General features: G+C 38.3%; 1 protein-coding gene across 1 annotated transcript in view; it reads left to right on the forward strand.

Moving 5' to 3' along the window:
* The window catches only part of cdh13 (cadherin 13, H-cadherin (heart)), a 369140-nt gene that overhangs the window by 145894 nt on the left and 208755 nt on the right, over positions 1-14491 (forward strand). Inside the window, exon 4 of the mRNA XM_089116363.1 lies at positions 8849-8962. Within this exon, the coding sequence (XP_088972489.1) occupies positions 8849-8962 (114 nt within the window). The remainder of the gene's footprint in view (positions 1-8848; positions 8963-14491) is intronic.

The following is a 14491-nucleotide window of genomic DNA, read 5'->3' on the forward strand; positions in this document are numbered from 1 at the left end:
ACAGTGTTCATCAGTGGCAGAGGAAAGGTGTGGAAAACGCATACAACAGGAGCGATTCGGTGCGTTATTCTGTCCTTGAAAATGTGGAGGGTGAAGAGTGGGATAGGAGTTCATCAATAACCTCAATGTAGACCTTCATTTTTCTAACAGACAAGGTTCTTAAAGTTCCATCAGTCTCTCTCGTTCCCCCTATCGCTCACCGCGGAGAGTCGATGAGTTGACGGAGATGTTTCATCTTCACCGTAATACCCGTCACTCTGTCACTTATGCTTCTTACTGTGTACAGTGGATAAGAATAACACAAACTCCCCTTATTATGGGAGAACATATTGCTTACTTTCTCTTGGAAATGTGCTCTCAGTCAAGGTGAATTTCACAAAGGGACTGCTATGATGCTGTGCTGGATTCGTTAAAGGTGTCAATAGAGTGGCTGAAGGACATATAGTAACTTTATCAATCTCTGGAGGTGATGCAGATATGATTATGAGTTTCAAATTCTTAGTTTTAATGCTACAATACACCTATTTTAATGGGATTGTTGACCCTAAAATGAGATTTACAGTGCCTCATGTCGTTCCAAATTACTTATTTTTTCTTTGTAACACAAGTTGGGATCTTCTTTTGTGTTCTATGCAGAAGAAAGAGAGCTATATAAACACAAGGGTTAATGATGACATAATTTCTCTTTTTGGTGAACTATCCCTTTAAGGAACATGACATTTGAGATTGTTCAGTTCAATGTCAAAACTGACATTTTAGACACAACACTGCAAGTTACTTTGTCTATTTTTGTTCCAAGAATTAAAATGGCTATAAAAAGAATCAGCAGCAGAGCTATCGCACGCTTCTGAGCAACACCGGGTTGCTGGATGAATCATTTGAATTAATGATTTAATGACTTGATTATTTCTGAGTCAATTAGACATATGAGCATATTAAATGAAAGACTAAGTGACTCACTCTTTAAGACTTGTTGCCACTTTTTTTTTTTTTTGAAAAGCCAGGTAATTCAAAACTTTACAAATAAATGATAACCCTGCTCATTTTATTTATTTATTTATTTGTTGTGATTGGTTAAGTAAAAAAATGTAAACTAAAAGATAAGAGAAAAAACTGTTTAAACTTGAGCATAAGACTAACATGACAACTTCATAATCATGACATGATATGTAATGAATTTGAAGGAAGTTTTATGCATGTCTGTGACAACTCGCTTAAGTGTCATTCGCTCAGTTATGACATTTTTAAAGAGCCCCTATCATAGCATTTGAAATGTTCCTATTTTTGTTTTAGGAGTTCCCAAAAACAGTTTAACATGCATGCAAGGATAAAAAAAAACACACTTTATTTGTCTTATAATATGCATTTATTTTTAACTTATTTGCTCACCGACTCAATGATTCGTACAACGACTCATTTTTCCAAACCACTCCTTTGCGTGACGCTAATCGGCGGTGATTGGTCTGATGACAGACCCAGTCAGTTATTGTTTGTTAGCATAACGCATAAACATATTGATAAAGCACTGCAGTACTACAAGACGATCTATTCTTTATGACAACTCCAATGACAGCGACAAACGTTTCACATATTTAAAAAAAATTGACATTGGAGACCTAGAAGCTGCGCTGAGCGTAACTTACACACACACACACAGATACACGCGCACACACATACTGCCTCGCGCCCCGACGCAACAAAACGGTTCAAAACCCAAAAAAAGCAACAATTATTAATAATACTTACAGGTTGTGATTCGAAGGAGGAAGCTGATCCATATACACTGGGTAAGCAAGTTACTGAACAACTGCTTGCGAATCCACATTTGAATTCATTTATGTTTTTGAACGTTATCACAATCGGGCTATACTGTTGTGGTATCGATGCAAATATGAACTCTAACCACCGATTCTTCACATGCTCGTCCCTGGTAAATGAAAACAAAGTGTCTGAACTATCTTTGCATTGTAGAACACAGCGTCTTCTCGACATGATGCTATGATGAAGTATTTGAATGTGTAGACTTCAAGTTTACACTTCCGTCTGCACGCGCAGTAACTGGGCGCGGCCAGTATGTATCTACGTCACTACGAACCAGCTAATGACTCGTTTCAAAAACAATTCATTTCATAGACTCACTTTTGAAAGACGATAACTTTATATACGGTGCACTTTCAGATATAAATCTTTACAGGATTTTTTCATTCCCTTAGAGCTATATTCCACACCATATGAACAGTCATTTTCAAAAATCCATGATAGGGGCTCTTTAATGTAAATATGATATTGTTTGAGAGGTCACGAAAAATATTCACAACAGTTATAATGGCCTCATGATGACAGCCAATGTCAAAGCCAACCACATAACAGTTTAACTTAATTTTATTTCAAGTTGTCATGACAAAGACACTGACAGGTTATGATGTATTGGTTTATGTCAAGATGTCATAACAAAGACATCTTAAACAATGTCATATTTGCATTCAAAATGTCATTATTGAGAGAAAAAGACACTTGATGACAGTTGTAAATTTCATATTCATGACATATGTCTTGTCATGGTTATGAAGGTGTCATGTCAGTCTTATGCGCACCCCTTCAAGTAAAGTGTTCCCAAAACTTCCTTCAATAACAAAAGACTAAAAACTAATGTAAAACGAATTGATCAGATTCTTATTGAATGAATCACATTCAGAGGTAGCGCAGTATACACATAAACAGATTAGTTTGCTCCATCTCTGAGAGTGGGGTATCGGATATAGCCAGGTTATGATGCGAAGCATTACCTAGCCATGAATGCTTTGTCAGAGCAACGCAAACAAATAAATGACTTCATTCCCTTCGTTCCATTCCACCTTTGTACGCTCCGTCATCCTGACAGCCTTTGAGCTCCAGCGACACTGAATCTTCAGCCTCTCTCATTCCCCCATCATTCCACTCCTGCTACGCCTGGCCAAAGACATACAGCAAGGACAGAACGCTCTGTGCTTCCGAAGTAAATGGAAAGTTTGTGACCGGACCCCAACCATTTCCCAACAAAAAGTGACATACGAGCAGGGCACAATAAATAGCGTGTCAAGGGTATCTCTCTGTCTGTGTAGAGTATACTTGTTTAGTTGTTTGGACTTTGGAGGAGAGGAGCAAAAGAGACAGAGAGATAAACAAACACAAATAGAAATAGCTAGAAATGGAAATAGAAGCATAACAATGACTGGATTGGCAAAAAGTGCATCGTTTGAGGTTTTTCAGCCTTGACGAACTCTGTATGTGTTCACTGTAGCTGTTGTTTTCCAGTTGCTACTAGGTGACATTCTCTCTCCCTCCCCCCTCGTCCTGTCTTATAATGCAGCTCAGATAGGTTGACTGTTGTAATGAGTTCAGATGCATGCTGGGATCTTTATGGTGGCGTTCTGTCGCCGTGTCCTCAGCTGAAAGGCTGCTTTCGTGAAGCAAAACAAGGTATCTAAAGCTTTTCTGAACACGCAGAGATCAGGATTCGTTTGAATTCGTTTCACTATTAAACAAATTATGACTATTAATACCACATTTTCTCTGATAATTGAATTAACATCTGTGTTTTTTTGTTGTTGTTTTTTCGCATGACAGCAGGATGGTGAAAGTAATTCCCTAAATAAAGGGAGTTTTTGAAGAGAAACAGTGGCATGTATCTGCTAATGACATCAGAACAACAGGAGCCTGTAATGAATCATTTGAAGAACAGATTTTTATTACTAAAATGAAAAACTATTAAGACTTATCCTTTGGGATTTATGATAAATGTTTAATTTTTTTGCTGGGAAATATCCTGAAATACGCCATACATAAATCTTGATATCAGGCTGAGAAGTGCTCAATACACTCTTCCTCACATTAATAGCCCAGGCTGTTCCTAGAGATGGTGGTGTGATGTATCCATTTCGCAAATGGGATATTCTGTCCGGTCAGACCAAGAAGGGCCATTTAGGTTCTTATGTGATTTGCTAATGTACTTTAATTTTATCTTTGCATTTGGCCATTCATATTTAATGCTGTACTGTAGTCAGCTCAAATTGTATTTTATTTTTTATGATACCAAAACTTTATAATGTTTATGAATTATGACTGGTTTCCTGTTGGGAAACAGGTGGTCTGTAATGTCCTGTAACAATGATCTGTTTGCATTCCCATTCATTTCAATGGCAGTTGCCTGCTTGACTGGCACATTCAATAACTCTAGCCACTTTGAGCAAAAAAATAAAAATAAAAAATAAATTCTTTTATTTTTCCAGTTAAATGTCAAAAAAAATATTGAAACAAGATCAATTTACTTGGGAAGCAGCACTACATATATTAAGACTTCAGAAAGACTAAGATTTTCAGAAAATTTATCTTTAATATAAATGCCACCCCCTACACTTATTGTAAGAGTAAACAAGTTAACATTTGTATTTATTGATTTAACAGACAAGATGCACTTCATATTCAAGATACGACCTAGGAAAACTAGTCTAATGTTTCATGTAGTGTTGCTTCTCAAGTGCATTCAGCATTTTTTTTATAAAGTTTTCCTGAAAAATAGCAAACAAGGCTAATTAAGAAGTATTTTTTTATCCTGATCTGACATTAAAAGCAACAGATAAGTAATATTTTATATTTTTATAGTTTTGATATTTTAAGTCTTAAAGAAATTTTTTGTTTATTATTATTGTATGAGATACTCAGAGATATAATAAAATATGAGATATAATACAAATTTGAGGTCAATAATTTTTCTTTTTCTTAAAAAAATAAGACAATAAAGACATTTACTGTGCAATGTTAGACTAGTTTTCTATTTTACATAAATGCTCAACTCGGTTCATTTTAAGAATCCTGATTTTTTTTTTTAAGCAGCATGATAATAACAAATGTTTCTCACACTCAAAAAAATATTTGCAAGATTTGTTGTCACAACATATTTTCTTTTGTCAAATCAACTTTATAATAATTTATTTAGTTGAGATAACTTATTATTTTGAGTTTCTGATGGTTAAATTAATCTACTTCATTGTATTAACTCACTTTTTCCAGTTCAATGAACTTAAAATTTTAAGGCAACCAGGTTACTTACTTTTTTAAGTGAAACCATCAATATTTTTTTACAGTGCATGCACCAAATATGCATATTAGAATGATTTCTGAAGGATCATGTGATTGAAGACTGGAATAATGATGCTGAAAATTCAGCTTTGTCATAAGAATAAATTACATTTTAAAAAGTATTAAAATAGAAAACACTTTAAATAAAAAAAAAATCTATATACAGTATATTTAAATGTTCTTAATTCAAAATATCACTGTTTGTGCTGTATTTTTTGTTCAAATAAATGCAGTCTTGGTGAGCATAAGAAAAGTATTTCAAAAATATACAAAAATCGTACAGACGCTCGTATTTACGAGATGTTTTTTAGTCGGTATGGTGCAGTTCCGGTGTCTACCAGCAGGACCTAACTTGTCCATGCTAACCAGCTAAGCCTTGACCTATTGGTTTTTGGAAAGCATTTTGAGCCATGTCATCAAAAGACATTATAGGGCCATTTACTCGTGCCACATAGGCCAGCAGGATTTTGCATGGGTCGCTGCCACCATGCTAATATATTCTGTTTCACCCTGCTGTCAAGTGCTGAGTGACAAATATAATTTGTGCTGCCATCTAATTGCCCTTAGGAGCTCTAATTGCACCAATGTTGACGAAGGAAAGAGAATAGAACAGAATGGCAAAGAAGAAAGAACAAATCAGAGCGAGTAACATGAGAGGCTGAATATCTGATTTATTTAATAGAGATGCTAATAAACTGGAGATCCATACTGGAAGCTGGAAGGATAGGATGGAAGGTAGGATGAGATCTGTGGCTCAGATTGCTGGTTCTGTATCTTAAAATCTGTACTCTCTGGAATTCTTCATTATGATTGGTCAATTGTGATATCCTGTGTTTTTTTCTGTAATGACCACTAAATTCTACAATTGATTACTACCCAATATAATGCTGAGGTTTTTTAGGGCCCGAGCACTAACAGTGCGAGGACCCTATTGAAACTGTTAGGATTATTTTTTTTTTATTTTATTTTTTTTTTTATTTTTTCTTTTTTCTGCAAAGTAAGTGCCATTTTCGGGGCCGCAACATGCTCAAAAACTCACCAAATTTTGCACGCATGTCAGGACTGGTGAAAAATTTCGTATTTTGTGGGTTTCGCAGATGGGCGGGGCAAAATGGCACGCTAGCGCCACCTAGAAAATTGGAAAAAATTAGCCCCTCGTCCACGTTCAACCTACATGCACGAAATTTGGTGGGGACGTGTATCATATCAAGACGCACAAAAAAGCCTCAAGAACCCATACCCTAAACTCAACAGGAGGTCCGCCATTTTGAATTTGGCGGCCATTTTTGGACGATTTACAGACTCCGTACTTTAACGAACTCCTCCTAGGGATTTAGTCGGATCGACTTCAAATTTCTGCTGTGCCTTCTAAAGGCATTGACGATGTAAAGTTGTGCTATCTGCGCGTTTTCGTCGATGGGCGTGTCCGTGGCGTCGAAGATTCGCCATGAAACAGGAAGTTGTAGTAACTTGGCTGTAAATGCCCAGATCTGCACTACATTTTACACATTTGACAAGAGTCACGCCCTGAACAAATCTACATGCCGACATTCACCCACAGTCATAGCGCCACCTGCTGGCAACAGGAAGTGACCTTTAACGAAGCAGCCCCCGCCGCTTGTTTGACCGACATGTACGAAATTTCTGTGGTACATCTACCATGACCAGACGCACAAAAAGCCTCAAGAACCCATACCCTAAACTCGACAGGAAGTCCGCCATTTTGAATTCGGCGACCGATTTGGGACGATTTACACACTCCGTACTTTAACGAACTCCTCCTAGGGATTTAGTCGGATCAACTTCAAATTTCTGCTGTACCTTCTAAAGGCATTGACGATGTAAAGTTGTGCTATCTGCGCGTTTTCGTCGATGGGCGTGTCCGTGGCGTCGATGATTCGCCATGAAACAGGAAGTTGTAGTAACTTGGCTTTAAATGCCCAGATCTACACGAAATTTTACACATTTGACAAGAGTCCCGTCCTGAACAAATCTACATGCCGACATTCACCCACATTCATAGCGCCACCTAGTGGCAAGAGGAAGTGACATTTAACGAAGCAGCCCCCGTCGCATGTTTGACCGACATGTACGAAATTTCTGTGGTACATCTACCATGTCCAGACGCACAGAAAAGTCTCTTGGAGCGATGCCCTAAACTCAACAGGAAGTCAGCCATTTCTAATTTTACCGCCATTTTTGGATGATTTACTCATTACGTACTTTAACTAACTCCTCCTAGGGCTTTTGTCGGATCGCCTTCAAATTTCTGCTGTGCCTTCTAAAGGCATTGACGATGAAAAGTTGTGCTATCTGCGCGTTTTCGTCGATGGGCGTGTCCGTGGCGTCGATGATTCACCATGAAACAGGAAGTTGTAGTAACTTGGCTGTAAATGCCCAGATCTGCACGAAATTTAACACATTTGACAAGAGTCCCGCCCTGATCAAATCTACATGCCGACATTCACCCACAGTCATAGCGCCACCTGCTGGCAACAGGAAGTGGCCTTTAACGAAGCAGCGTGGCAAATGCACAGCCGCACTGGCTGAGCTGCAGAAAATGAAACGCGGCCGCCTCAGACCCCGACGTGCTACAGGTGCGAGGGCCCGTCCATCGCTGCTTGCAGCTTTAATTTTTTTTTGTTGTTGTTTTTTTTTCAACATAGTCATTGTGCCTGATGAAGACCTGATGGTCAAAACATTGCACTTCTGAATACATTTATTTGGATCTGCTATTTTAATTGTGCAGTATGTTTTTTCTACTATTGCTATTTTGTTGTCCTGCTCCTGAGCCCAATTAGGGTGTTTGGGATGTGAACAACCTTTTTTGTTTTTCTAATTTAATGTCTCTCATATTTCAATCAATACTTCATATCTTAGTATTTTCTTATTTGGTGAGTAGCCCCATAATAAGCCGGATAATGTACAGTTAGGCAGTCATTATCAGACACACAAGAGCAATATTTTGCGATAATGACCAGCTGACTGTACACTATCCCTTATACAGCATTTCTGTCACTTTCTTTCTCTTTATGACTCAGTCTCTCAACTCAGTTCCATTTTAGAGTCAAAGAATGGATGCTTGTGACATTACTTGCTTTTGTTTAAGTTTCTGAAATGGGACGTGGCTTTCAATTAAGCTTCTATCTGAATAAGGGAAGCAATAGCAGAAAAGGTATAGGGAAACCACGTAACTGCCATAATGAGCACTTTTAATGACTTTGGTAAGAGCACAGTGTGTCTCATTTGTATCGATGTGTTCGTTAGAGTTTTTAATTAGTGCCATCAGATGTCTGCATAGTTCAGTAACTCTCCTGTATGTAATAGGAATAGGATGTATTGTGGCTGTTTTAATGTTTTATGTTATTATATGGAAGTATCCACTGAAGAGTTTGTAATGTCCTTCATGAAGGGATTTACATTGATTTTGTGAAGTATTCATAACATTATGGGACTAATGTGGTGTATAATAGCGTAGTGGTTAAAGATCTGGGATGGTAACTGAAAGGTTCTAGGTTAAAACTCTCCAAGCGGTTATTTATGATTCATCACCATTGTCCCCTTGAGCAAAATACTTAGCACGATGGATGTTCCTGTAGTGTACAGAATGAAGCAATCAGCTAAATGTCCTTTTAGGAAAAAAGATTACCTAACATGTGTTCAATTAGGTGTAAAAGTCCTTACAAGACCTCACGTTTGAACATTTTGTCTTGTCTGTGCTTTGATTTAGGAGATTCTGGGTCTGTCAGACTTAATGCCTTACCGATCCAAAAGATCCCTGCTGGTGCCTCCCATGTTTGTCCCAGAGAACCAGCGAGCCCCCTTTCCCAGGTCCATTGGAAAGGTAAGACCTTGCATTTGCAGTTCTCTTTCACTTTAACTTAGTGCTACTAATGTGCATTGCCATCATGATTTTGGCCAACCATAGTTTTGCGATGTGGACACCTATCAGTGTGACAGTGCTTCTTGATGGTTTAGAGAACCCATTCTTTTATTTTCAGGCTCACTTAGCTCTGATGAAGTCAAATGAATTAGCAGAGAACTTATGCATGGCGTGATATTTACAAAGACAAAGCTGGAAGTTCACCCTGCTCCCCATGCATAAGCTATTTGATTATTGCAGAAAATAAACCCTGTGACAAAGAAAGGTTTATGATTGTATTCAAAAATGCAATCTTCACAAATGAACATGTTTTTAATGAATTTGGAAGCCTAAATACAATCCCCAGAAATGAAATCTAAAGTTAGACCAAACTACATTATGGTCACATGACAACTTAGCTTCCGAAAAGTCTTTCATTTTAAATAAACAAGTTGACATTGCCATTTAGTGTCTCCTACAGTTTCTGTACTCTCATTTAGCCACTAGCAACTGGCTTTTTCAAGGCTTTTTCACCCCTTGGCCCCTACCCTTTGTTTTCGAGTGTACCCCTTGGCCCTTAAAACAGAGTTACAAGGGCCAAGGGGTTGAAATATTCCCCTACGAAATGGAACAACCCTTCATGAACCCGATACATCATCAGTCGTCGGCGTTGGCGCTACCGTTACAGGATTTCTCCGTGACAACAACTGCTACAATAGAACTACAATAACCATCATGTTTACACAGCACACTCGACAACGCCCTTGTTCCTCACTCCCAATGCCTCTCAGCATGAGGACAAGAGAGATGTCAGTCAATAAAGGGAAAATAGTTCTTTACTACTAGTTACTTGAACAAGTGATCTGAAAATGTAACTTATGTTACTTGAAATGCAATACCCCCAACACTGGGTATTACTGATGTATTATGCTATAGAAAAAAAAAAAAAAAAAAAGATGAAAACATTTAAACAAAAATAACATGCACATTGACATTGGGACAATGGAACCCAAGGTGCAAAATTGTTTTTAGGACTCATTGTCTTCAGCACCCTATAAGGCAAAATGAATACTTTATAGCTGAAAATACAGATCCTTGCTGCCCTAGCCAGAACATTGAAATGTTTTCCTTTACGTTCTCTTTACATGAACTTTTGATCTGATTTGCATTGCTGTGTCCCTGAGTGTTGTTCGTTATAGAAGGTGATTCGAGAAACTTGCTGCTCTTAGGTCAGCGTTGAAATATATTACCACTTTGATTCACACAAGGTCTTTCCTTCAGGCGGTGTTAGCCTGAGTCGCATTTGGTGAGAGAGGTGAAGAAACTAGACGAGGACGTGTAGAAAGTAATTCTACTAAACATGATTATTCTTTGCATGTGTTTTTAAGAACACAGTTAAAGGGATAGTTCACCCAAAAATGTAAATTCTTTCATCATTTACTCACCCTCAAGTCGTTCCAAACCTCTATGTGTTTACAATAATTGTTCTGCTGAACACAAAGGAAGATATTTGGAAGAATGTTTTAATCAAACAGATCTCAATCCCCATTGACTTCCATAGAAAAAAAATACATACTATGGTAGTCAATGGGGATTGAGATCTGTTTGATTAAAAAAAAAAAACTCAGAAAAAAATGAACCTTTGGTCTAATAAAACATTGGTACCTAGTCCAAATTTAAAGAGTTTTATCTCTAAAAACTGTTTAGCGTATAATGCTAGTACTGGGGGCATTTACTAAGTAAAAGGAAATCGCTAGTTTATACCACTAACAAGGCTCAAAATAGCCCCACACTAACACAGTAACATAATGAGGGTCCATACATGCAAAACAAAGCATTGAGAACTTTGTAAGTGTACAAACCGTTTAATAAGAAGATACTTCATAAAGACAGTTCACTTCATGTATACAGACAGGAGCCATCAGAAAATAGTCTCGATAAGTCCCGAACGGCGTTCATACAGTTCAGAAGTTCGCTGAACTTCATACAGTTCAGCTCACTCAGCGCGACGTTCATGGTTTGACTTGTCATGACTGTTTTCCAAGATGGCTCCTGTCTGAATACACAAAGTGAACTGTCTTTATAAAGTATCTTCTTATTAAAGATGAACTGAACTGAAAAATATCGACGTTGAAAACGTGTTGTTTATGACAATTAAAAGTAAATTACACTAAACATTTTTTAAAAATATATGTTAATATAGCTTTTTTAAGCAACGCAAAATTGCGCTTGTTAGCGCTGGCAGTTCCGATGACGTCACTGGCATGGTAGGACCCGCGGAGCGCCATAGACAACAGCTGTAGGTCCTGTATACACAGACGAAAATGAGCGCTTTTAACGGCATGGATTACGCATTTGAGCCCGTGAGGGACAGGCCGGTAGTGTCTGACTACCACCACATGGAGGACGATCAGTTTCAGGCTTCACTTGCAGTACAGGATCGTTTGGGGGAAAGTGACTGTGGGCGCGAGCGCTGTGGAGCATAGACACTGCACGGAGACGATCTGTTGCAGAGAGGTCAACATGGACATTTATTGATCGGCGAAAAATGCATCACCATGCACCGTTCATTTCGGATGCTGTTCGGTGAGAGAAACGTGTTGAAGGAGGCTATGCTGTCTCTAATGGATGTCCGAGCTGAGACGCTGGACCGCCCCATAAGTAGCAGGGTATTTTACGAATAGGTGACGGCTGGGCTACTTGTTAGACTTTTCTCAGATTGTTTAGATTAACAGCGTACTGGCAGTTCACTCTATGGGCGAGGGTGCATTTAGGAAGGAGAAAATCCCATCCTTTACAGTGAACTATACATCAGGGATCTTTTCCCCCTCACCCGAATATAAAGGATTCGAGTAACGTTAACGTGATTGAACTTGTAACTTGTGTAAATAAAACATTTCGTGCATTGTCAGACGTTTCATGTACTCATTGACGAAAGTACACATCTCTAAATGGTGTGTCGCTAAAAAATCTGTTTCCTCAGCCATGTCAGCGAGCCTCAGACTGTTTACAAGCTACGGCTGTTCTGCTGGTGCGGGTAGGCAACGGAGTGGCTTACCATGCCAGTGACGTAGTCGAACGTTGAAATCCAACATGGCGGCGCCCGTGTAACAAAAACAACACTTTCAATGTACCATTTTATCCCTTTTAACAAATTCTGCCATTTTAAAAATTGTACCAATGAGAATAAATAAAATACATCTGTTATATCACCTTTTCTCAAATTTTAGTTCAGTTCATCTTTAAACAGTCTGTACACTCATTTAGCATGGACCCTCATTATGTTACTGTGTTAGTGTGGGGCTATTTTGAGCCTTGTTAGTGGTATAAACTAGCGATTTCTTTTTACTTAGTAAATGCCCCCTTTAATAGCGTTATACGCTAAACAGTTTTTAGAGATAAAACTCTTTACATTCGATTATCATGAAAACAAATCTCAGAGAACGGTTGACTAGGTACCGATGTTTTATTAGACCAAAGGTTCATTTTGCGCCGGAGTTCTCCTTTAATATGCTTTGAAAATTGTGCTATTGAAAATACCTAAAATTTGTTAAATTATTTGCGTCATCGTGTCGGTTCAGATTTGTGTATTCTGTTTTTTTTTTTTTCACTTTGTCTTTTATTCTTTTTTTTTTTCAGGGATCTATATTTTCAAACACATCTGAGACCAAAGTATGGCAGAAAAGAAATAAAACGTGAAGGAAATTTGTATGAGAAGACAACACAAGCCAAACTTTTCACATCAAACTTGATTTGCACTCTTAAGATATGGGAGTAGTTGAGCCCCTGCCCAATTTTTATCACCATACCATCCTTTGTATATGGATGTCCAGAGGGAGATTCTGCAGGATTTTTGCTGAATATTTCTGTTTGAGCTTTGAGGTGATGCCATCTGTTCAGTCATGTTTTTTAATACAATAGTCGAGTGCTGTTTTACCAATTAGGGTGAACAACAGGAAACCAAGAGGTAGAATCAAATGTTTTTTGGCACTTCCTGTTCACTTTCTTTTTGTGGTTGTGTCTCAGCGTGGGCTGGGGATATTCCTTAGTGAAAAAACAAACAAAAAAAGTGCTAGATCAGTGTGGCACAGTGAATAACCACAGTGTATGCCATTTTTTTTTTTGGGATGTTGAATGCAAGGGCTGAATTGTATTACATTTTTTTCCCACCGACAAAATAACCCTCCACACTGCACATGGATTACTACACTTCAGCAAGAGGAAGAAAATACAGAGAGGTCTGATGAGGCTGACCTCCACCAGCCTCTTTCTATATACATCTACATATATGCTCTCTCAATCTACAGGACCTCTCTTACAGCTGTTTCACAATAGCGAAACACACAAGGGGACCGGCTACTGTGACCTATTTCATTTGATAGCACTGCGGTATATTGGAAACCAGGCAAAATGGATTTTCCACATGGATAAATCTTGTTTCCTTGCGCTGGTTTCCTACCATATGGCGTACATTCATTTTTCATAATTTCCACTGAATGGGAAGGCTGAAGGAAATTGGGAATTGCCCCCTGGGATGATGGAAGCTTGAAACAGAGGGGTTTCCCAGATGTTTTTGTTTTCTCTGGGAAATACAGTAAACATGTTGGGTGTTTGGAAAAGCCTTCCTTTTTTTATATCATTCTAGTGGGACTTTGTTGATTTTTATTATTGTCGTACAGCGATGAATCACACTGCCACTGATTATTTGCTCACAGTTTTAGAACAGCCACTAACTGAATAAGAGAAACTGTGATAGATTTGCCATCAGAATCCTTCTTGGCTCATTAGATTATACAATTTATTGTACATCCTCTTTTATTTTAGACTGACACCTACTGGTGTGGATGCTTGACGTTTGATTTTTCATTGGGGCCACTTCACACCCAAAGCTTTTTTTTTAATAATTGTTGTTGTTCTTGCTCTTTGTAGAATAAAACATATTCTTTTTGACTAAAAGTAATTCCCATTTTAGCGTAATATTTGCCCACTTTTAACACTTTAATCAGTTGCTTCTTCTATTTTTAAATTATATTTTATAGTTCTAGAGATATGTTGATCTCTTTAGGAAGGAATTGTGATGCGATTATTTATCCCACCCCTGTTCTGTTATTCCACAAGTAAAATCATACAATGTATCGAGTGGATTTACTCCATCCCTTTCTGTAGAGATGAGTTCTGTTGGATGGTGTTGACTTGAGATCCACTCTCGGTTAAGGGGGCTTGAAGTATTGGAAAAGTAATAAAGAACAGATTTGCCCTGATTCCTGTTCTGGCTTTGACATCAGTCTGCTGTGGGATTATGGGGGATTTATCATGGTGGAGTGTTCACCTGTAGCACTGCAATCTCACAAATGGGAAAAAGTCCAGAGGTTCCCTCTCGGACCTGCCTGTAATTGTCCCTGGGCTGGGGTTTATGGGCAGTGGTGTTTTTCTGTTCCATAATGTCCTGGACCTCCCCACGGCGATTGAATTGCTCAGTTTATGTGTACTTTTTGGCACCCAGAGCTGAAA

This window comes from Pimephales promelas, chromosome 10, assembly GCF_988280905.1.
Source record: "Pimephales promelas chromosome 10, fPimPro1.hap1.1, whole genome shotgun sequence".
Classification (NCBI taxonomy): Eukaryota; Metazoa; Chordata; class Actinopteri; order Cypriniformes; family Leuciscidae; genus Pimephales; species Pimephales promelas.